Below are 25,211 nucleotides of genomic sequence, written 5' to 3' on the forward strand. Positions count from 1 at the left end.
GGACAGGAGTAGAATTTCTGTACAATCTCTGTCTGTCTCTGTAAATGGGACATGAGTAGAATTTCTGTAGGATTTCTTTGTCTCTGTAAATGGGACATGAATAGAATTTCTGTACAATCTCTCTTTCTGTCTCTGTAAACAGGACATGAGTAGAATTTCTGTAGGATTTCTTTGTCTCTGTAAATGGGACATAAGTAGAATTTCTGTAGGATTTCTTTGTCTCTGTAAATGGGACATGAGTAGAATTTCTGTACAATCTCTATCTCTGTAAATGGGACAGGAGTAGAATTTCTGTACAATCTCTTTCTGTCTCTGTAAATGGGACATGAATAGAATTTCTGTACAATCTCTTTCTATCTCTGTAAATGGGACATGAATAGAATTTCTGTACAATCTCTTTCTATCTCTGTAAATGGGACAGGAGTAGAATTTCTGTACAATCTCTTTCTGTCTCTGTAAATGGGACATGAATAGAATTTCTGTACAATCTCTTTCTATCTCTGTAAATGGGACATCAGTAGAATTTCTGTACAATCTCTGTCTGTCTCTGTAAATGGGACATGAGTAGAATTTCTGTGGGATTTCTTTGTCTCTGTAAATGGGACATGAGTAGAATTTCTGTACAATCTCTATCTCTGTCTGTCTCTGTAAATGGGACATGAATAGAATTTCTGTAGGATTTCTTTGTCTCTGTAAATGGGACATGAGTAGAATTTCTGTACAATCTCTTTCTGTCTCTGTAAATGGGACATGAATAGAATTTCTGTACAATCTCTTTCTATCTCTGTAAATGGGACATGAGTAGAATTTCTGTAGGATTATTTTCAGTCTCTGTAAATGGGACATGAGTAGAATTTCTGTGGGATTTCTTTGTCTCTGTAAATGGGACATGAGTAGAATTTCTGTACAATCTCTATCTCTGTCTGTCTCTGTAAATGGGACATGAATAGAATTTCTGTAGGATTTCTTTGTCTCTGTAAATGGGACATGAGTAGAATTTCTGTACAATCTCTTTCTGTCTCTGTAAATGGGACATGAATAGAATTTCTGTACAATCTCTTTCTATCTCTGTAAATGGGACATCAGTAGAATTTCTGTACAATCTCTGTCTGTCTCTGTAAATGGGACATGAGTAGAATTTCTGTAGGATTTCTTTGTCTCTGTAAATGGGACATGAGTAGAATTTCTGTACAATCTCTTTCTGTCTCTGTAAATGGGACATGAGTAGAATTTATATACAATCTCTTTCTGTCTCTGTAAATGGGACATGAATAGAATTTCTGTAAGATTTCTTTGTCTCTGTAAATGGGACATGAGTAGAATTTCTGTACAATCTCTTTCTGAGTAGAATTTCTGTACAATCTCTTTCTGTCTCTGTAAACAGGACATGAGTAGAATTTCTGTATGATTCTTTTGTCTCTGTAAATGGGACATGAGTAGAATTTCTGTACAATCTCTCTTTCTGTCTCTGTAAATGGGACATGAATAGAATTTCTGTAGGATTTCTTTGTCTCTGTAAATGGGACATGAATAGAATTTCTGTAAGATTTCTTTGTCTCTGTAAATGGGACATGAGTAGAATTTCTGTACAATCTCTTTCTGAGTAGAATTTCTGTACAATCTCTCTTTCTGTCTCTGTAAATGGGACATGAATAGAATTTCTGTAGGATTTCTTTGTCTCTGTAAATGGGACATGAATAGAATTTCTGTAAGATTTCTTTGTCTCTGTAAATGGGACATGAGTAGAATTTCTGTACAATCTCTTTCTGAGTAGAATTTCTGTACAATCTCTTTCTGTCTCTGTAAATGGGACATAAGTAGAATTTCTGTAGGATTTCTTTGTCTCTGTAAACAGGACATGAGTAGAATTTCTGTAGGATTCTTTTGTCTCTGTAAATGGGACATGAGTAGAATTTGTGTACAATCTCTCTTTCTGTCTCTGTAAATGGGACATGAGTAGAATTTCTGTAGGATTTCTTTGTCTCTGTAAATGGGACATGAGTAGAATTTCTGTACAACCTCTTTCTGTCTCTGTAAATGGGACAAGAGTAGAATTTCTGTACAACCTCTTTCTGTCTCTGTACATGGATATGAGTAGAATTTCTGTAAAACTGAAAATCTACATTTCTCAATCTGAGGTCAACTACCCCAATATTGATATTTTCTAATTTTTTTCTCATTCTATTTTAATCTTCCTACAAATTTCAGTTCAGATTATAGTAACGAATAAGCTAAGAACATGTATACAGAATCAAACATCACACACCTTCAAAATGCTGAAAATATTCCTTCCAGGTCAATCTGGTGACTTACAGATGAGACTCATGAAGCTGACTCACAGAGATGTGATTATGTCTTGAAACTAACTTACCTGCATGCACTGAAAGAGCAACTTGAGGATGTTACTGTTGGCTACAAGAGCTTCAATGTGCTGTTCCAGTCCCTCAGCTAGGCCGCTCAGAAGGTCAAGGGCCACAATCATAAAGTCCTTGTCTGGAGGTTCGTATCGGTCAGGGTGAGACATGCTCATCTGCAATGTCACATGGATTTTTTTCTCTCTTTTTCTCTTATTGACTCAGTCCTAAGTATACCAGATAGAATATTTCTGTGCCTTAAGAGTACCAGGTAGACTATTTCTAGGCCCTCAATGTCCCAGAAAGGATATTTCTGTGCCCTAATAGTTCCAGGTAGAATGTTTCTGTGCCCTAATAGTTCCAGGTAAAATATTTCTAGGCCCTAATAGTTCCAGGTAAAATATTTCTGTGCCCTAAGAATACCAGATTAAATATTTTTATACCCTTAAGAGTTCCAGGTGGAATATTTTTACCTGTCTCCACTGACCAGTTAAATGTTGAACAGACCAGTTTTAACATTACTATTTAAGATTTAGATATTCTAAACCCTGATACTCCCTGCTGCTACTTACAAAGTTCTGGTTAAGTGTCTGTTCCACCAAGGACACACATCTACGGTATACCGGCTCACAGTAGGGCAGGAAACCAGACTGAAGGGCTGTCGCAACACTGGACAGACACTGTAAACACAGAGATCATTCATTAAACCTTGATGATGGTGGGGTTGTAAACTTTATGACATAATAATATCATTATTTACAGATTAGCAAACAGTTTTCTCATTAGTCAGAACTTGACTGTGTGTCAGGTGATGAAAAGTGATATGGACTTTGAACTTGTGTAAAAATCCTTGAATTTCCTGGTACTTTTCTAAATGTTGGTAAATAAGGACCTTCTACATGAAGATAGTTTGGCCTTCACTGACCTCTAACAAAGGGAAGAGATCTTTGTCTTCATCCTTTAAGACGTTCCACTTCTGTATAAGGGGTGGCATCAGCATGTTGACATAGTCCTACAATGAAAACCCTATTAGTTATCATAAGATTATAAACATCCTGTAAAAGGCCAAAGGAACCAATCCACCAAAATGTCTGGCTTATTCAGGACAATTAAATACCTAGAACAATGTAGTACACCTTATTTCCTATGAATTGCTCAACAATTTTGTTTGTTTGTTTGCTAAATTTACAAAATTCGACAGCCAGAATCACTTCGAGCAAAGTCTACTCGTAGTAGCTAGTGACAACCTCATGAACAACATATGAGAGGTCTGTCACATGCCCCTAGGGTCTTGCCCAAGGTCCTAACAAAGGCATCACATGCTGGTCCACTTTTTAGCTTCCCGAGAAACAAAAGCAAACACTGCCAAAGGTCAGAAACCTCAAACCACACACCCTTTACTTCAGGTTGTGTAAGTCAACATTCTACAGTCTGATTCAAAAGATGAGACAGCTATTTGGTTATACACTTATAAATCAAGGTCCAACCTACCGGTTTGTTAAGGTGATGGCCGACAGAATCAGCTAGGGTTCCAATTGCGTCATACAGAATCAACAGGTTCTTGTGCTAAAAAACAAATATTTGACCACTATTACATTCTATTTATTTATATATATATATACACTATTTCTATATCAGTACATATATACATCATAAAACAAGTTTTGTTGCTTTCAGATTTTATTAATATAACAACGCCTAAAATTACCAACATTGGCATTCAGGAGGATTCGTGAGGATATGATTGAAGTCTTTAAAATTACAAACAATTTTTGTGAAGTAACGCTGCTAGTTTCCTTAAATTGTGGATCGACAAAGTTCAAATTCAGCTAACAAGGGGTCACTCCAAAAAACTTTACATGTAGCCCTGTAAACTTGACATCAGGAAACATTCTTTTTCTTTGCGTGTGGTCAAAATATGGAACAATCTTCCCGAGTATATTGTATCGGCACCAACAGTTTAACTCTTTCAAAAACAGATTAGATGAACTCTGGGCAAATCAAGAACTGGTATATAATTACAATCAGAAATTATGTAGTTCCTGGATCTGACGTCTCAAATGACAATAATTATAAACATTATCATTGTATCACTGAGACCTGTATAGAGGATCGTAACGATCCTGCATTGGTAATAAACTAAACTAAACTAAACTAAACTAAACTATAACAAGTTTGCAGCAACTTACTTTTATGAATTCAAAGTCACTATTGTAGAATTCAAAAGTGCACAGTCTTCAGTGGGAAGCCTGATATCTGGTCACTAATTTGGTCATAACATAGAATTTATCAATAGTATACGGTTTAACACCAAATGAACAAACAGGTATTATAAAGTGATATCACCAGATACTTGTTGTAGGCATAGACAAGTGATATCACCAGATACTTGTTGTAGGCATAGGCAAGTGATATCACCCGATACTTGTTGTAGGCATAGACAAGTGATATCACCCGTTACTTGTTGTAGGCATAGAAAAGTGATATCACCAGATACTTGTTGTAGGCATAGACAAGTGATATCACCCGATACTTGTTGTAGGCATAGACAAGTGATATCACCCGATACTTGTTGTAGGCATAGACAAGTGATCTCACCCGATACTTGTTGTAGGCATAGACAAGTGATATCACCCGATACTTGTTGTAGGCATAGACAAGTGATATCACCCGATACTTGTTGTAGGCATAGACAAGTGATATCACCAGATACTTGTTGTAGGCATAGACAAGTGATATCACCCGATACTTGTTGTAGGCATAGACAAGTGATATCACCAGATACTTGTTGTAGGCATAGACAAGTGATATCACCAGATACTTGTTGTAGGCATAGACAAGTGATATTACTCGATACTTGTTGTAGGCATAGACAAGTGATCTCACCCGATACTTGTTGTAGGCATAGACAAGTGATATCACCCGATACTTGTTGTAGGCATAGACAAGTGATATCACCAGACACTTGTTGTAGGCATAGACAAGTGATATCACCAGATACTTGTTGTAGGCATAGACAAGTGATATCACCCGATACTTGTTGTAGGCATAGACAAGTGATATCACCAGATACTTGTTGTAGGCATAGACAAGTGATATCACCCGATACTTGTTGTAGGCATAGACAAGTGATCTCACCCGATACTTGTTGTAGGCATAGACAAGTGATATCACCCGATACTTGTTGTAGGCATAGACAAGTGATATCACCAGATACTTGATGTAGGCATAGACAAGTGATATCACCCGATACTTGTTGTAGGCATAGACAAGTGATCTCACCCGATACTTGTTGTAGGCATAGACAAGTGATATCACCCGATACTTGTTGTAGGCATAGACAAGTGATATCACCAGATACTTGTTGTAGGCATAGACAAGTGATATCACCAGATACTTGTTGTAGGCATAGACAAGTGATATCACCAGATACTTGTTGTAGGCATAGACAAGTGATATTACCCGATACTTGTTGTAGGCATAGACAAGTGTCACAAGTGACATTACCTGATACTTGTTGTAAGCGTAGACAAGAGTCACAAGTGATATTACCTGATACTTGTTGAAAGTGTAGACAAGTGTCACAAGTGATATTACCTGATACTTGTTGTAAGCGTAGATAAGTGTCACAAGTGATATTACCTGATACTTGTTGTAAGCGTAGATAAGTGCCACAAGTGATATTACTCGATACTTGTTGAAAGTGTAGACAAGTGTCACAAGTGATATTACCTGATACTTGTTGAAAGCATAGACTAGCGTCTCCAGGATAAATCCGAGATAAGGAACCAGTTCTGTACAAGCCTCTTCTTCTAGGGTGGCAAAAGCTGAGCAGGCTGCTTCTTGTACTCTTTTGTTGGAGTCAAGCACTCTCTTCAGTAGCTACATGGGTAAAAACGTTTAATAACAAATCATTATAGTTTCTTTCCCTTAGGAATTATACCTCTGGGTTAAGTAGGAGAATTATTTTGTTAAACTTACTACAAAATTTTGTTATCATCGATTACAGTACAACAATGCCCGGTAAATTCTATTTCTATCTGATGTGGATTATATTGTGTAACATTAATACACACATTAATATATGGGATTCAAAAACAATTCTAATGGCGACTTGATGTGTGTAGAAAATTGGAGCCTTTTTCTTTCAGAAGATCTTACCTCTGTCATGAGTGGTTTGAGGTACAGTTCATGGGGCTGGCCCACAACCCAGTGGGCATATCGACTGAGTGTCCAGCATGTGATAGAGCGCACCAGGGCCTTCTTGTCTGACAGTCGACTGATGAGATATGGGATGAGTTCAGGCAGATGTGGGATCATCCCATTCATGCAGCCCTCTGCAATAGCTCCTAGCACCAGAATACCAGATTCTTTGATATCCCAGTCATTGTGAAACAGCGTCTCTTTCAGGATTGGCAACAAAATGGGCAGTATCTCCTCTCGAAACACATTTGCAAGCACATCAAGGGCTGCTGCAGAGCATTTTCCTATAGAAACATGTAAGGTTAACATAAACCTGAACATGTGGACCCAATTGTATTAACACAGACAGGTTGTGTCTCAGGTCATATTAATAGGTTATATCTAGTCTTGGCGATTAGGTCAGTCATTTAAAATCTGGTAAACCCCTTGTATAGAAAGAGGTTTATGGAACCACACTAAAACAGGCCCAAGCCTATACCTGGCACTGCGGGAAAGAAAAGTCAAAATAATTTCTGGAAGACATGAACACTCAACTCTTTAGGAATATAACCATGTTAAACCATATTGTAGATTATCAATTCACTTATGTCTTCACTAGACATTATATCTGCAGAATGTCACAGGTGTAGGAAACACTGATATCATACACAAGGCATCATGTTTGCAGAATGTCACATGAGGTGTAGGAAACACTGATATCAAACACAAGGCATCATGTCTGCAGAATGTCACATGAGGTGTTTGAAACACTGATATCAAACACAAGGCAACATGTCTACAGAATGTCACATGAGGTGTAGGAAACACTGATATTAAACACAAGGCATCATGTCTACAGAATGTCACATTGTAGGAAACACTGATATCAAACACAAGGCATCATGTCTACAGAATATCATATGAGATGTAGGAAACACTGATATCAAACACAAGGCATCATGTCTACAGAATGTCATATGAGATGTAGGAAACACTGATATCAAACACAAGACATCATGTCTACAGAATGTCACATGAGATGTAGGAAACACTGATATCAAACAAGGCATCATGTCTACAGAATGTCACATTGTAGGAAACACTGATATCAAACACAAGGCATCATGTCTACAGAATGTCACATTGTAGGAAACACTGATATCAAACACAAGGCATCATGTCTACAGAATATCATATGAGATGTAGGAAACACTGATATCAAACACAAGGCATCATGTCTACAGAATGTCATATGAGATGTAGGAAACACTGATATCAAACACAAGACATCATGTCTACAGAATGTCACATGAGATGTAGGAAACACTGATATCAAACAAGGCATCATGTCTACAGAATGTCACATTGTAGGAAACACTGATATCAAACACAAGGCATCATGTCTACAGAATGTCACATGAGATGTAGGAAACACTGATATCAAACACAAGGCATCATGTCTACAGAATGTCACATGAGATGTAGGAAACACTGATATCAAACACAAGGCATCATGTCTACAGAATGTCACATGAGATGTAGGAAACACTGATATCAAACACAAGGCATCATGTCTACAGAATGTCACATGAGATGTAGGAAACACTGATATCAAACACAAGGCATCATGTCTACAGAATGTCACATGAGAAGTAGGAAACACTGATATCAAACACAAGGCATCATGTCTACAGAATGTCACATGAGATGTAGGAAACACTGATATCAAACACAAGGCATCATGTCTACAGAATGTCACATGAGATGTAGGAAACACTGATATCAAACACAAGGCATCGTGTCTACAGAATGTCACACGAGATGTAGGAAACACTGATATCAAACACAAGGCATCGTGTCTACAGAATGTCACACGAGATGTAGGAAACACTGATATCAAACACAAGGCATCATGTCTACAGAATGTCACATGAGATGTAGGAAACACTGATATCAAACACAAGGCATCATGTCTACAGAATGTCACATGAGATGTAGGAAACACTGATATCAAACACAAGGCATCATGTCTACAGAATGTCACATGAGATGCTACCCTATAATCAGAATGAGTGAACAAACAAAATATTTCTAATAAGTCACAAGAATATCTTTTTTCACAGTAAAAATATGAGGCAAATACTTCTTCCAATTTTAAGACCACAATTACATATTCTAATCTGAAAACAGGTTTAAGAATGCTTTTACTAAAGTTCACTAAAGTATTCATTCAATCATAATACCAAATGAATGCCTTAATGAAATATATATAAAAAATCTGTTTTCATGCATCAGGCTAGACACAAACATCAGTCCTAACCTTTGTATTTATAAAATCATTACACAAATACCATTGAAAAAGTAATTAAAACATCTTCTCTTTCACTGTCAACACCAGCCATGTAAATTTGATAGGAAACTGCAAACAAATAGACAAGTACTCCATGGCATTGACTTACCTTGGTCTTCTGAACCATGTGAACCTGATCCATTTCAAACAAGCAGGGAAGGGGAAAAGCTTAAATATCTCAAATTCTATGCAAGTACCAAAGATTGATTTGTCGAGAAAAAACCTGATCTTAAAGTTTTTTTTTTTTTTTTTTTTTTAACTTTTTTCATGCAGCCAGGTTGAAACAGTTGAACAGCCTGGAATTATTCCGAGATCAACAAATGAACCTGTACTGGATGTTGGAACCAATATATAATATAGGTTCAAAATGCACAGTTTAAGGAATTATTGTCAAACATAAAATCCTGAACCAAAACTAAAATATACATCTAAACTTGTTATTGATGGCATAACATTACCAGAAATAGAGGCATGAATATTTCTAATCACACAAATAACTCCAGAAATTTGCCCAACACTGAATAACTTCATGATACATGGAGAAAGGTTTTGAAGTGAACAACCTTTGATACAAAGGATGAAAAATACTAGGCCCCAGCAGTGTTAAAATCTTGCTGTTTTGTAAGATTTTGAAAACAGATGGTTTTAAAAACAGGTTTCCACACAAGCAAACACCTTTTTGAAGATTTGAAAGAAGGAACTAGTTGGTGGATCTCTATTACAGCTTACATATTATATAGGGTATTTAAATAGCACCCGAAACAAATCAGATTCCAAACCTCAATACAGCAGGAAGATATATTGTAGATGAACAAATGTAAAGGTATTCTTGTGTAAATCAGGGAAGTAAGAAGTGCTGTTTATATATAGTGATATGTGTAGACATTCTTTGTATAAAACAATCCACATAGATATGGGAAATATATTCTGATTGTGTAACGTTAGCATATGTATATACTTCAGGCTGAGAAGATAAATATAATCATGGATGGAGTATATATACGAGCAAAACATAAAACATTTTAATGTGTCCAGTCATCATTTATTTGTTAACATTTTTTCTCTGACAAATTAATTCCATCAGCACAAATGTGTATCTACACTAGGTGGCAATGTACAGCATGCCTTTTCAATAAATAACAAAGAAAAACTTTCTGCAGCATGCTGAAATTCTCAGCTGCATTTGATGTCATACATACTAGTATGAGACACATTAAACATTTTTATGCTAGTACAATTGTGATATACTTACTAAGATTCCAATCAGAGAGACTATCATCATCGTCAAAACCGTCATCTGACAACTCCCCATCCTATAACAAATATCATAACTCTCCGTTTTTATGTGGAATTTGTATGTATATTTCACGATAGTTGGATATCAAACAATAAAACATGATATAACTTTCTACAGGACATAACTTTACATCAGACAGATGACATTTTCTACAGGACATAACTTAACATCTGACAGATGATATAACTTTCTACAGGACATAACTTAACACCTGACAGATGATATAACTTTCTACAGGACATAACTTAACATCTGACAGATGATATAACTTTCTACAGGACATAGCTTAACATCAGACAGATGACATAACCTTCTACAGGACATAACTTAACATCTGACAGATGATATAACTTTCTACAGGACATAGCTGAAATCTGAAAGATGATGTAAATTTCTACAGGACATTACTTAACATCTGGACAGTTACAGTGCTAGCCATGAAAATGCTTCTAAGATCTGTTTTTTTTTTTTTTTGACATCTTATAGAAATCCACATAAAACAATACTCCATCATAACTTAAAATCAGGAACACACATTAAACTGTATTGCTCTACCATAAATATATCACAACTACTGGAGGTGCCATGTTGTTGAGGGACAAATAAAGAAAAATGTATACTTACACTAGTACCGTTACCTACCTCCTCACCGTCCTGGTGTTTCTGGCTGTGAGTGCGGGATTTGTGGAAACGAGGTTTGATGTCAGACTCCTTATCTGGAACCATTTCATCCTCCTCAACATCCCCCTAAAAAAAAAGGGGGAAAAAAAAAGTCATCTTTGGAATCTGTACCAATGCAGAATTTGAATTACATCAGGTTTTTTGTCCTACTTGGGTAAGATGTTATCAGCTATCTTACAAACACCCATCAGTCCACCCATATCAATTACGGATCTCTAGAACTATCCCTGATCTCTAGAACTATCACTGATCTATCACTGATCTCTAGAACTATCACAGATCTCTAGATCTATTACTGATCTCTAGAACTGTTACTGATCTCTAGATCTATTACCGATCTCTAGAACTGTTACTGATCTCTAGATCTATTACTGATCTCTAGAACTGTTACTGATCTCTAGATCTATTACTGATCTCTAGATCTATTACTGATTTCTAGAACTGTTACTGATCTCTAGAACTATCCCTGATCTCTAGAACTATCACTGATCTATCACTGATCTCTAGAACTATCACAGATCTCTAGATCTATTACTGATTTCTAGAACTGTTACTGATTTCTAGAACTTTCAGTGATCTCTAGAACTATTACTGATCTATCAGTGATCTCTAGAACTATCACTGATCTATCACTGACCTCTAGAACTATCACTGATCTCTAGAACTATTACTGATCTCTAGAACTATTACTGATCTATAGAACTGTCACTGATCTCTAGAACTATCAGTGATCTCTAGATCTATCAATGATCTCTTGAACTATTACTGATCTCTAGAACTATTACTGATCTATAGAACTGTCACTGATCTCTAGAACTATCAGTGATCTCTAGATCTATCACCGATCTCTAGAACTATTACTGATCTATAGAACTATTACTGATCTATCACTGATCTCTAGAACTATCAGTGATCTCTTGAACTATTACTGATATATCACTGATCTCTTGAACTATTACTGATATATCACTGATCTCTAGAACTATCAGTGATCTCTAGAACAATCAGTGATCTCTAGAACTATTACTGATCTCTAGAACTATCAGTGATCTCTAGAACTATCACAGATCTCTAGAACTATTACTGTTCTTAGAACTATTACTGATCTATAGAACTGTCACTGATCTCTAGAACTATCAGTGATCTCTAGATCTATCACTGATCTCTAGAACTATCAGTGATCTCTAGAACTATCACTGATCTCTAGAACTATCAGTGATCTCTAGATCTATCACTGATCTCTAGAACTATCAGTGATCTCTAGAACTATCAGTGATTTCTAGAACTATCAGTGATCTCTAGAACTGATCTCTAGAACTGTCAGTGATCTCTAGAACTGTTACTGATCTCTAGAACTATTACTGATCTCTAGAACTATCACTGATCTATCACTGACCTCTAGAACTATCACTGATCTCTAGAACTATTACTGATCTCTAGAACTGATCTCTAGAACTATCACTGATCTCTAGAACTATTACTGATCTCTAGAACTATTACTGATCTATAGAACTGTCACTGATCTCTAGAACTATCAGTGATCTCTAGATCTATCAATGATCTCTTGAACTATTACTGATCTCTAGAACTATTACTGATCTATAGAACTGTCACTGATCTCTAGAACTATCAGTGATCTCTAGATCTATCACCGATCTCTAGAACTATTACTGATCTATAGAACTATTACTGATCTATCACTGATCTCTAGAACTATCAGTGATCTCTTGAACTATTACTGATATATCACTGATCTCTTGAACTATTACTGATATATCACTGATCTCTAGAACTATCAGTGATCTCTAGAACAATCAGTGATCTCTAGAACTATTACTGATCTCTAGAACTATCAGTGATCTCTAGAACTATCACAGATCTCTAGAACTATTACTGTTCTTAGAACTATTACTGATCTATAGAACTGTCACTGATCTCTAGAACTATCAGTGATCTCTAGATCTATCAGTGATCTCTAGAACTATCACTGATCTCTAGAACTGTCAGTGATCTCTAGAACTGTTACTGATCTCTAGAACTATTACTGATCTCTAGAACTATCAGTGATCTCTAGAACTATCAGTGATCTATAGAACTGTCAGTGATCTCTAGAACTGTTACTGATCTCTAGAACTATCACTGATCTCTAGAACTATCAGTGATCTCTAGAACTATTACTGTTCTTAGAACTATTACTGATCTATAGAACTGTCACTGATCTCTAGAACTATCAGTGATCTCTAGATCTATCACCGATCTCTAGAACTATTACTGATCTATAGAACTATTACTGATCTATCACTGATCTCTAGAACTATCACTGATCTCTAGAACTATCAATGATCTCTTGAACTATTACTGATATATCACTGATCTCTAGAACTATCAGTGATCTCTAGAACTATCACAGATCTCTAGAACTATTACTGATCTCTAGAACTATCAGTGATCTCTAGAACTATCAGTGATTTCTAGAACTATCAGTGATCTCTAGAACTATCAGTGATCTCTAGAACTATTACTGATCTCTAGAACTATCAGTGATCTCTAGAACTATCAGTGATCTCTAGAACTGTCAGTGATCTCTAGAACTATTACTGATCTCTAGAACTATCAGTGATCTCTAGAACTATTACTGATCTCTAGAACTATCAGTGATCTCTAGAACTATTACTGATATCTAGAACTGTCACTGATCTCTAGAACTATCAGTGATCTCTAGAACTATCAGTGATCTCTAGAACTGTCAGTGATCTCTAGAACTATTACTGATCTCTAGAACTATCAGTGATCTCTAGAACTATTACTGATCTCTAGAACTATCAGTGATCTCTAGAACTATTACTGATATCTAGAACTGTCACTGATCTCTAGAACTATCAGTCATCTCTAGAACTATCAGTCATCTCTAGAACTATCAGTGATCTCTAGAACTATTACTGATCTCTAGAAGTATCACTGATCCTTAGAAGTATCACTGATCTCTAGAACTGATCTCTAGAACTATTACTGATATCTAGAATTTGATTTGAATGTTCTACAACAAGCCCTTCATAAGCTTCAATAAAAAATTATGCCTTATCCCCAGGTTGTCGGAGATCTTGCAGATAATTGTATAGTTATAGATGTTGACATTGTACAAACCTTCAGCAGTATAATGTCGATCTCTGAATATTTCATGCCTTTAACAAGGACAGGGACGAGACGTTCGATGTGTGATGCCAGCACGTCTTTACAGATAGGCTGTTCGGCCAGCGAAAGCCAAAATTCGCATGCCTCCAATGCCACACTATCGTCGTCATCCTGGGTTCGCAGCATCATGTACTATTAACACCGATATAAGAATAAAAATGGGTTTGTAGCATCATGTACTATTTAACACAGAGACAGAGATAAAACTGGGTTTGTAGCATCATGTACTATTAACACAGAGACGGAGATAAAACTGGGTTTGTAGCATCATGTACTATTAACACAGAGACGGAGATAAAACTGGGTTTGTAGCATCATGTACTATTAACACAGAGACGGAGATAAAACTGGGTTTGTAGCATCATGTACTATTAAAACAGAGACGGAGATAAAACTGGGTTTGTAGCATCATGTACTATTAACACAGAGACAGAGATAAAACTGGGTTTGTAGCATCATGTACTATTAACACAGAGACAGAGATAAAACTGGGTTTGTAGCATCATGTACTATTAACACAGAGATGGAGATAAAACTGGGTTTGTAGCATCATGTACTATTAAAACAGAGACGGAGATAAAACTGGGTTTGTAGCATCATGTACTATTAACACCGATATAAGAATAAAAATGGGTTTGTAGCATCATGTACTATTTAACACAGAGACAGAGATAAAATTGGGTTTGTAGCATCATGTACTATTAACACAGAGACGGAGATAAAACTGGGTTTGTAGCATCATGTACTATTAACACAGAGACGGAGATAAAACTGGGTTTGTAGCATCATGTACTATTAACACAGAGACGGAGATAAAACTGGGTTTGTAGCATCATGTACTATTAACACAGAGACGGAGATAAAACTGGGTTTGTAGCATCATGTACTATTAACACAGAGACGGAGATAAAACTGGGTTTGTAGTATCATGTACTATTAAAACAGAGACGGAGATAAAACTGGGTTTGTAGCATCATGTACTATTAACACAGAGACGGAGATAAAACTGGGTTTGTAGCATCATGTACTATTAACACAGAGACGGAGATAAAACTGGGTTTGTATCATCATGTACTATTAAAACAGAGACAGAGATAAAACTGGGTTTGTAGCATCATGTACTATTAACACAGAGATGGAGATAAGACTGTAGAAATCTCTGGTGTAGAGACAATTTTAAAATCATCTGTATATATCATTGTAATAATATTTATTTGACCCTAAAATATTGTGAAATTCTTCAGCTATATGCACTTTGTTAATGATAATGAGACATTTGATCCCTGCAGTGTGACTTATGTTTTGACCCTTGACCTACTTACCTCTATAATGCTGTTGATATGAGGTATTAGCCTGTCCATTCGGACCTCAACCAGCATCACCAGTGCTCGACAGACATTTTTCCTCACTTCTGTGTCCTCATCTGTTGCCAGGAAAAATAGGTTCTGGGTGGAGGAAGTGAGAAATATTTGTACACAAACAAGAAAACTATATTCTTAACAATACAAGGAAATTTTGGGTCCAGAAAGAGCCTCCAGAACCTCAAAAAAATCTTCTCTTTGTAAGAAAGATTGTTGACTAAATCACTAGCCTATGGCACTCAAAGACTGCCACTTAAGCACACTAAAATCATATATGAAAATTCAAGGATTATGAAGAACAAAACAATTTTTTAAATGTCTTTTATTACTGCTACTCCAATAAAAACACATATCTGACTCTAGGGCTCTAAAATGCACCACTTCTATCCACTATTTGGTTTCCTGTCTGTTGCTTTTAAGCAAAGTTTTAATTGTCTGTGTGATGCCTTTAATTAAAAGTCCTGGAGCAGATTTTTACAGGAATAGCCACAAGAATATATGTCATTAGGCAGGAGGACATTAAGTTGTTTGTTGTGTTGTTTACCGTTAAAATAATACATCACGATCTACTATTTATAGTTCAGCAAAGGACACTCGTATCTCATTTTTATGGATTAATAAAGAAAGTCTGTACCAGTAATTATTGTTAACTGAGGACAGCTAAAATCCTAGTTCATACTGATTTTTATTTTAACAAGACTACACACAAGGAAAAATCACGGAGTCTTATGACTCCACTTATTTATCAGACATTATAGAACTTTTAATCTTGAAAATGAATCTATTTGTGGTTCACATGATTTTCTGCCCGAGGCTGTGAATCAATAACAGGCCAACACTGGTACATCTTGCTAGAAGCTGTCTGTAATGGCCAGTGCACAAAACCTAACAAGATTTCATCACTCTACATCAATTAATTATTTACTATTTAATGTCATATCTTAATCAATCCTTCATGCGAGAGACAGTAGTACACTGACTTAATCTATCTCAAGGCAGACAGGAATTGTTGCTTACAAAATACTGAAATGTTACAGGACAGTATTCCCATACAGACAAGTTTCCCATTTCCTATGGCCATGCAAATGAAAAGTCAGTTTTATACATACAAGTTCTATAAATATATTGTGCCTTATGATGTACAGAATTCAATCTACTTTCCTGCTGTCAGTCTGAATTTTTTCCCTCTACAATTAATTAATCTTACCTCGATGAAACCATCGATATGCACCATTAGGGCCTGAGTGCGACTAATGATAAACTGATTCACACATGCTATAGCATGGGACCTGTCAACAAAAACAAAGGCATTTCAGTTACTTCTAGTCAACAAATTCATGAAATACATCAATTTCACAGTATTAGAATATTATTTAACCATGAGCAAGTGTGGCATTGAAATAATTTTTTTCTGGAAAACCAGGAAATTCAAGCCCTACTAGCAGGGCATTGTGAGGGTGGGAGAATTTATTATCATCAAACTCTAGAACTGTGATATTGAAGGAGCTAGAGAGAGAGTATGTCAAGGGCCATGTGCTGTAAAACCAGGGAGACTGTACCCGATGTTTGAGACTGGTGTCAATAGAGCTTGAGAAACTAGTGAGTGATGATGAGGATGGGATACTGTCAAATTAGGATGGAGAATTTATCATCACCTGATTTTGGGACTGTTGTGTTTAAAGAACTGGAGAAACTTGGGAATGAGGATGTTAAGAGGTCGAGTGCTGTCATTGTCAAGGTCCTCGGCAGTGTCCTCACAGATCTTCTGTAATGCCCCAAAAGCTCCCTGAAACAAATAAAGAGAAAGTTCTTTGATTTCCCGCAGTTCCCAATCAGTGCAAGATCAGAAGTACAATTACTATATATTTCTATCAATGTACAAGGAAATGATTTACCATGTTGTAGATAGTAACAACCTCCACATCTGACCAATTCACCATCAGCACTTTCTATAATTCACCATCAATACTTTCTATAATTCACCATCAGTACTTTTTATAATTCACCATCAGTACTTTTTATAATTCTATAATTCACCATCAGTTCTTTCTATAATTCACCATCAGTACTTTTTATAATTCACCATCAGTACTTTTTATAATTCTATAATTCACCATCAGTACTTTCTATAATTCACCATCAATACTTTCTATAATTCTATAATTCAGCATCAGTTCTTTCTATAATTCACCATCAGTACTTTTTATAATTCATCATCAGTACTTTTTATAATTCATCATCACTACTTCTTATAATTCACCATCAATACTTTCTATAATTCTATAATTCACCATCAGTTCTTTCTATAATTCACCATCAGTACTTTCTATAATTCACCATCAGTACTTTCTATAATTCACCATCAGTACTTTCTATAATTCACCATCAGTTCTTTCTATAATTCACCATCAGCACTTTCTATAATTCACCATCAGTACTTTTTATAATTCACCATCAATACTTTCTATAATTCTATAATTCACCTTAAGTTCTTTCTATATTTCACCATCAGTCTTTCTATAATTCACCATCACTACCTCTTATAATTCACCATCAGTACTTTCTATAATTCAGCATCAGTACTTTCTATAATTCACCATCACTACCTCTTATAATTCACCATCAGTACTTTCTATAATTCAGCATCAGTTCTTTCTATAATTCACCATCAATACTTTCTATAATTCTATAATTCACCATCAGTTCTTTCTATAATTCACCATCAGTACTTTCTATAATTCACCATCACTACCTCTTATAATTCACCATCAGTACTTTCTATAATTCAGCATCAGTTCTTTCTATAATTCACCATCAATACTTTCTATAATTCTATAATTCACCATCAGTTCTTTCTATAATTCACCATCAGACTTTCTATAATTCACCATCAATACTTTCTATAATTCACCATCAGTACTTTCCATAATTCACCATCAGTACTTTCTATAATTCACCATCACTACCTCTTATAATTCACCATCAGTACTTTCTATAATTCAGCATCAGTTCTTTCTATAATTCACCATCAGTACTTTCTATAATTCACCATCAGTACTTTCTATAATTTACCATCAGTACTTTCTATAATTTACCATCAGTACATTTTATAATTTACCATCAGTACTTTCTATAATTCACCATCAGTACTTTCTATAATTCACCATCAGCACTTTCTATAATTTACCATCAGTACTTTCTATAATTTACCATCAGTACTTTCTATAATTCACCATCAGCACTTTCTATAATTCACCATCAGTACATTTTATAATTTACCATCAGTACTTTCTATAATTCACCATCAGTACTTTCTATAATTCACCATCACTACCTCTTATAATTCACCATCAGTACTTTCTATAATTTACCATCAGTACTTTCTATAATTTACCATCAGTACTTTCTATAATTTACCATCAGTACATTTTATAATTTACCATCAGTACTTTCTATAATTCACCATCAGTACTTTCTATAATTCACCATCACTACCTCTTATAATTCACCATCAGTACTTTCTATAATTCAGCATCAGTTCTTTCTATAATTCACCATCAGTACTTTCTATAATTCACCATCAGTACTTTCTATAATTCACCATCAATACTTTCTATAATTCTATAATTCAGCATCAGTTCTTTCTATAATTCACCATCAGTACTTTTTATAATTCATCATCAGTACTTTTTATAATTCATCATCACTACTTCTTATAATTCACCATCAATACTTTCTATAATTCTATAATTCACCATCAGTTCTTTCTATAATTCACCATCAGTACTTTCTATAATTCACCATCAGTACTTTCTATAATTCACCATCAGTACTTTCTATAATTCACCATCAGTTCTTTCTATAATTCACCATCAGCACTTTCTATAATTCACCATCAGTACTTTTTATAATTCACCATCAATACTTTCTATAATTCTATAATTCACCATCAGTTCTTTCTATAATTCACCATCAGACTTTCTATAATTCACCATCACTACCTCTTATAATTCACCATCAGTACTTTCTATAATTCAGCATCAGTACTTTCTATAATTCACCATCACTACCTCTTATAATTCACCATCAGTACTTTCTATAATTCAGCATCAGTTCTTTCTATAATTCACCATCAATACTTTCTATAATTCTATAATTCACCATCAGTTCTTTCTATAATTCACCATCAGTACTTTCTATAATTCACCATCACTACCTCTTATAATTCACCATCAGTACTTTCTATAATTCAGCATCAGTTCTTTCTATAATTCACCATCAATACTTTCTATAATTCTATAATTCACCATCAGTTCTTTCTATAATTCACCATCAGACTTTCTATAATTCACCATCAATACTTTCTATAATTCACCATCAGTACTTTCCATAATTCACCATCAGTACTTTCTATAATTCACCATCACTACCTCTTATAATTCACCATCAGTACTTTCTATAATTCAGCATCAGTTCTTTCTATAATTCACCATCAGTACTTTCTATAATTCACCATCAGTACTTTCTATAATTTACCATCAGTACTTTCTATAATTTACCATCAGTACATTTTATAATTTACCATCAGTACTTTCTATAATTCACCATCAGTACTTTCTATAATTCACCATCAGCACTTTCTATAATTTACCATCAGTACTTTCTATAATTTACCATCAGTACTTTCTATAATTCACCATCAGCACTTTCTATAATTCACCATCAGTACATTTTATAATTTACCATCAGTACTTTCTATAATTCACCATCAGTACTTTCTATAATTCACCATCACTACCTCTTATAATTCACCATCAGTACTTTCTATAATTTACCATCAGTACTTTCTATAATTTACCATCAGTACTTTCTATAATTTACCATCAGTACATTTTATAATTTACCATCAGTACTTTCTATAATTCACCATCAGTACTTTCTATAATTCACCATCACTACCTCTTATAATTCAGCATCAGTACTTTCTATAATTCAGCATCAGTTCTTTCTATAATTCACCATCAGTACTTTCTATAATTCACCATCAGTACTTTCTATAATTCACCATCAGTACTTTCTATAATTCACCATCAGTACTTTCTATAATTCTATAATTCACCATCAGTACTTTCTATAATTCACCATCTACTTTTTATAATTCACCATCAGTACATTTTATAATTTACCATCAGTACTTTCTATAATTCACCATCTACTTTTTATAATTCATCATCAGTACTTCTTATAATTTACCATCAGTACTTTTTTTAATGGAAAATAAGTGATATTGTTTAGGGATGTGTTGGTATAAAAGAGAGTAACCATTGTTACGTGCAACAGTATATCATCAAACTACCATCTCAAACTTAAAATTCATAGATTTATGAACAGCAAGTACATTTCCCATCAAAACTAAATATCAGTTCCTTACATGATATTATTAACTTTACCTCTCCAAAGGGGGAGATGTAAAATCTTTTGGTCAGAAATTCAGTTAAGAATGGCTTTTCCATTCAAGAAGAGTATTTGAACCTAACATTTATGTATTTGAAGAAGATCTTTAAAATTTCAATTTCACCCTTTTGACCTACTCATCAGTTTTAATTAATTTTCCTACATAAACCAAAGTAAATTTCCTAGTCAGGTGAAAATGAGAGATCCTTGAACTGTGAAATCCACATTTTTGGTATAGTACCCAGAGATTCTCCAATCAATAATATTTTATTCTTCCATATGTGGGTCATGAGATAATTCTAAAAATTTCTTGAAATATTATTTATAATATTTATCAAGTTGTGAGACTAATTAACAAAGAATCTAATTCTTTGAAGCCCAATCACACTTTCCAACTTTCCATTATCGTCTGCCGTAAGCCACCATTAAACTAGTGTAGTCCAATTTTCAGCTGTAGTTGTTTCAACATTCCTATCATTAACTTACCATTCCAAACTGCAGGTTTCACTTACACAAGACTGAAGGCTATATCCCAATAGAGCTTTACACAGTATCTAAACTGTTCTAGTTACCATGGAAACAATTCATTTTACTGGAATACACTGATGTCCATGAAGTCTTATCAGTTTTCACCTCTCTTTAGTGGAATATTATGGTTTTTCCCTTTGTCCAATAAATAATAATACGTTATAACAACACATCACACAATGTTCAGACAATCAAACTGTGTTCAGACTTCACACAATGTTCAGACTTACATGAAGTTCAGATTAAATTGTTCAGATGATTATACAATCTGGTGTTAAGACAATTACATGGTGTTCAGACCATAACATCTAAATATGGTATTCAGACAATGACATGGTGTTCCGACCGTAACCTCTAAATATGGTGTTCAGACCATTACATGGTTTTCTGACTAGAACATTGCATTCAGACAAACATCTAATGTTCAGAAAATACCAAGGGGTCTAACAACTGTACAACATGCAAATACCCATGCAGTGGCTTTAGACTTTTAGGCTATTAATGTGATAGGCTTGTAGACTTTAAGGCTATAGATGTGATAGGCTTGTAGACTTCTAGGCTATTAATGTGATAGGCTTGTAGACTTTTAGGCTATTAATGTGATAGGCTTGTAGACTTTAAGGCTATTAATGTGATAGGCTTGTAGACTTTAAGGCTATTAATGTGATAGTCTTGTAGACTTTTAGGCTATTAATGTGATAGGCTTGTAGACTTTAAGGCTATAGATGTGATAGGCTTGTAGACTTTTAGAATATCAGAACTATAATAACAGTCTCACAGATTTTTATGCTCTCTAATGCTCTTTAAGCAGTTTTACAATGTACATGGTACCAGACAGTGACTTAAGTGTTCTTGAAGTTGTGTGCCATTGTATTGGGTCCCTGGCAATGACTGAAGTATTACTCTTGAAGCAATGTCCTGTATACGGTACCAGGCAGTGACTGAAGTATTACTCTTGAAGCAGTGTCCTGTACATGGTACCAGGCAGTGACTGAAGTATTACTCTTGAAGCAATGTCCTATATACGGTACCAGGCAGTGACTCACGGCTCGCGCTGGCGCCATTGGCGAAAGTGAAATGAGATTGGCGATTTCAAATTTCTATTAGCGAAAATGCCGATTACAGACATTTCCAGTCACCGATGACTGTATAGAGAAAAATCACTGGCGTTTAACTTATTTGTAACGAGTGACACAGGTAAATTTTGCTCCGACATCGTTGTGTACTACACGGTCACGGTTGACTGACTCACACAGCTGGGGCAAGGTCAGCTATTGGAACTCTTTTGTGTTTTGACAGAAACGTTTACCTGTCTAAACAGCAACACGCCTGAAATGAAAATCGCCAATTATCCAATGATGTCTCCATTGTCTCAATCCGAGATAGCCTCTGCCGTGAACAATAAGGTAAGTTAGCTGAAGGAAAGATGTTGTTTTATCGGCAATTGGCTTACGGTAGGTGGATCATTAGGTGTGTCGATGTCGTTAATTGGGCACGAGTTTGTGATTTCTGCAGACATAACTTAGTAAACTAGTGTATTTGAAAGGGCCTGAAATGGGCTTCTTAACCTTTTTGATCGACAATCAAAATAGCAAGAAACACAAGATATAATTTCATTGTTTTTACACTATGTTGCTGATTTTGTTTTATATTTTTGTGCATATTTTGGTCACATCAGATTTGGCCCTTCACTGAGATAGATCGTTAGATGAAATGGGAAAACATAAACTCCCCTTTAGTGATAGGGATGGGAAAGTACCCAGATTGTCATCATTTGGTTTTAAGACACGATCTATTGAAAAGGAAAATGATAGTCCTGATCAGGTTACTAACAGGGGCAGTAGTTCAAGAAAGTTTCTAGATAGTTGGAAAATTGGCAGGCCATGGCTAAAATATGACCCAGAGCAAAAGCTCATGTTTTGTGACATATGTATTAAGGCATTAGTTAGAAATAGTTTCACTGATGGCTGCAGTATCATGAAGAAGTGCTTGGTTAAGCATGAGAAAGGATCAGTATATACAACTATTCATCATTTATGAACAGAAAATTATGTAAATTTAGATTAAGTAATTCAGAAATACTATACAGCCTAAAGGATGGTACAATATAGTTACTCATTACAGCCTGCTTGGCACATGAATTAGAAACTCAATCTTTTAGTTTAACGATTATGTCTTTATTATCTCTGAAGTGTTTTTAAGAGATATATTACTTAGGAAGTTACTGTAATAAGTATAATACTTTGATGGTGTAAAATAAGGTTCGATGTAATCCTGTATCTCTCTGCAAATGTCCAATTCTATTCTAAATTTTATTTTCAATTTTACAGATGAGAACTCTCACTCTGCTGCTTTGGCAACACAACAGCAAACTGTCGAGATGCAGAAGGCCTGTAATAATTCCATGTTTATAAACTCTTTTACCATATACTGTGTTATGTTTGATGTATTGTTAAAACAGTGAATAAATAATGTAATTATATAATTAGCATATGTGTTTTTATTATATGAGGAAATTAAGGGCTCGTCGGGTGAGGGTGAGTTCTGGAATCTGTTCGCGCGCTTATAGAAAAAAAAATTTGGTTTGGCGAAATTGAATTTTGACCCAGAGCTAGCCCTGTGACTGAAGTATTACTCTTGAAGCAGTGTCCTGTACATGGTACAAGGCAGTGACTGAAGCAGTGTCCTGTACATGGTACCAGGCAGTGACTGGAATGTTCCTGTACATGGTACCAGGCAGTGACTGAAGCAATGTCCTGTACATGGTACAAGGCAGTGACTGAAGCAGTGTCCTGTACATGGTACCAGGCAGTGACTGGAATGTTCCTGTACATGGTACAAGGCAGTGACTGAAACAATGTCCTGGACATGGTACCAGGCAGTGACTGAAGCAATGTCCTGTACATGGCCTGTACATGGTACCAGGCAGTGACTGAAGCAGTAACTGAAGCAGTATCCTGTACATGGTACCAGGCAGTGACTGGAATGTTCTTGTACAGAGTATAGCTTCATAGCCTGATTGCCTTGTGTTCCATAATGATAAAGTAGACCAACTGTAGAACACAAAATGATTCCTAACACTACAATACTTGGAGTTTTTGCTTATTAAAGCCATATGTACAAATTTTGGAAACCAACAGACATCCTGAATAACTCCGATCGACAGCTATAGCTAGCTTCTAACCATGTCATATTCACCACACTTACGATATACTACCTGAGACTAAGAAATTGGAAATGTACAAATAGTAGCCCCCCCCCCTCCTAAAAAAAAAAAAAATGAAATTGGGAGTACAGAACTGGAATGTTTTAGTTTAGACAACATAAAATCTCTTTGTTTCATTGTTTATTTACTATTTATAGTGATATAACAGGTGATACTTATTTGTATTCAAATGGTTTCAAGGATTGTTGACTTGAGATTTAATGCATGTGTTAAATGACCTTGGCATCTGACCATCAGTCACAGGTTTCTTATAACCACAACCTACATCATAGTCCTTGCTTGTCAAACTATGTTGGACTTGCGGACCTTTCGGCTAATAATTCCCGTAAAAAAAGTGCCAGTCCAGTAAAATATTCAATAATGCCAGCCCCAAAGTCTGGTAACCGTTACTTCGTTAAGTATCGTTTTTAGAACAGCGACTTTGTGTCCGGCATCGTTGGAAATTGTTTCAACTAAAATATGTTGATGGGGCTTTACCTGGAAAAACCAAGAAGGAGAAGAATTCTGGTGTTGTAAATCAACATGCAAAACACTACGAAATGAAACGGAAGAGAAATTTTTTTTATGCAATGGCAAGAAGACTGTG

General features: G+C 35.3%; 1 protein-coding gene across 1 annotated transcript in view; it reads right to left on the reverse strand.

Annotated features, from left to right (window-relative positions):
• Window positions 1-25,211, reverse strand: part of LOC132545116 (transportin-1-like) — a 54,074-nt gene that overhangs the window by 11,560 nt on the left and 17,303 nt on the right. Inside the window, exons 4-15 of the mRNA XM_060208786.1 lie at window positions 17,073-17,203; window positions 16,625-16,706; window positions 15,379-15,501; window positions 14,009-14,188; window positions 10,826-10,930; window positions 10,139-10,199; window positions 6,516-6,841; window positions 6,087-6,236; window positions 3,846-3,920; window positions 3,280-3,366; window positions 2,927-3,034; window positions 2,372-2,530 (exon numbers count right to left, since the gene is read on the reverse strand). Coding sequence (XP_060064769.1) covers window positions 2,372-2,530; window positions 2,927-3,034; window positions 3,280-3,366; window positions 3,846-3,920; window positions 6,087-6,236; window positions 6,516-6,841; window positions 10,139-10,199; window positions 10,826-10,930; window positions 14,009-14,188; window positions 15,379-15,501; window positions 16,625-16,706; window positions 17,073-17,203 — 1,587 coding nt within the window. The remainder of the gene's footprint in view (window positions 1-2,371; window positions 2,531-2,926; window positions 3,035-3,279; window positions 3,367-3,845; window positions 3,921-6,086; window positions 6,237-6,515; window positions 6,842-10,138; window positions 10,200-10,825; window positions 10,931-14,008; window positions 14,189-15,378; window positions 15,502-16,624; window positions 16,707-17,072; window positions 17,204-25,211) is intronic.

The sequence above is a fragment of the Ylistrum balloti genome, unplaced genomic scaffold, assembly GCF_031769215.1.
Source record: "Ylistrum balloti isolate Yb309-2 unplaced genomic scaffold, AGI_CSIRO_Ybal_v1 Utg369828, whole genome shotgun sequence".
Taxonomy (NCBI): Eukaryota; Metazoa; Mollusca; class Bivalvia; order Pectinida; family Pectinidae; genus Ylistrum; species Ylistrum balloti.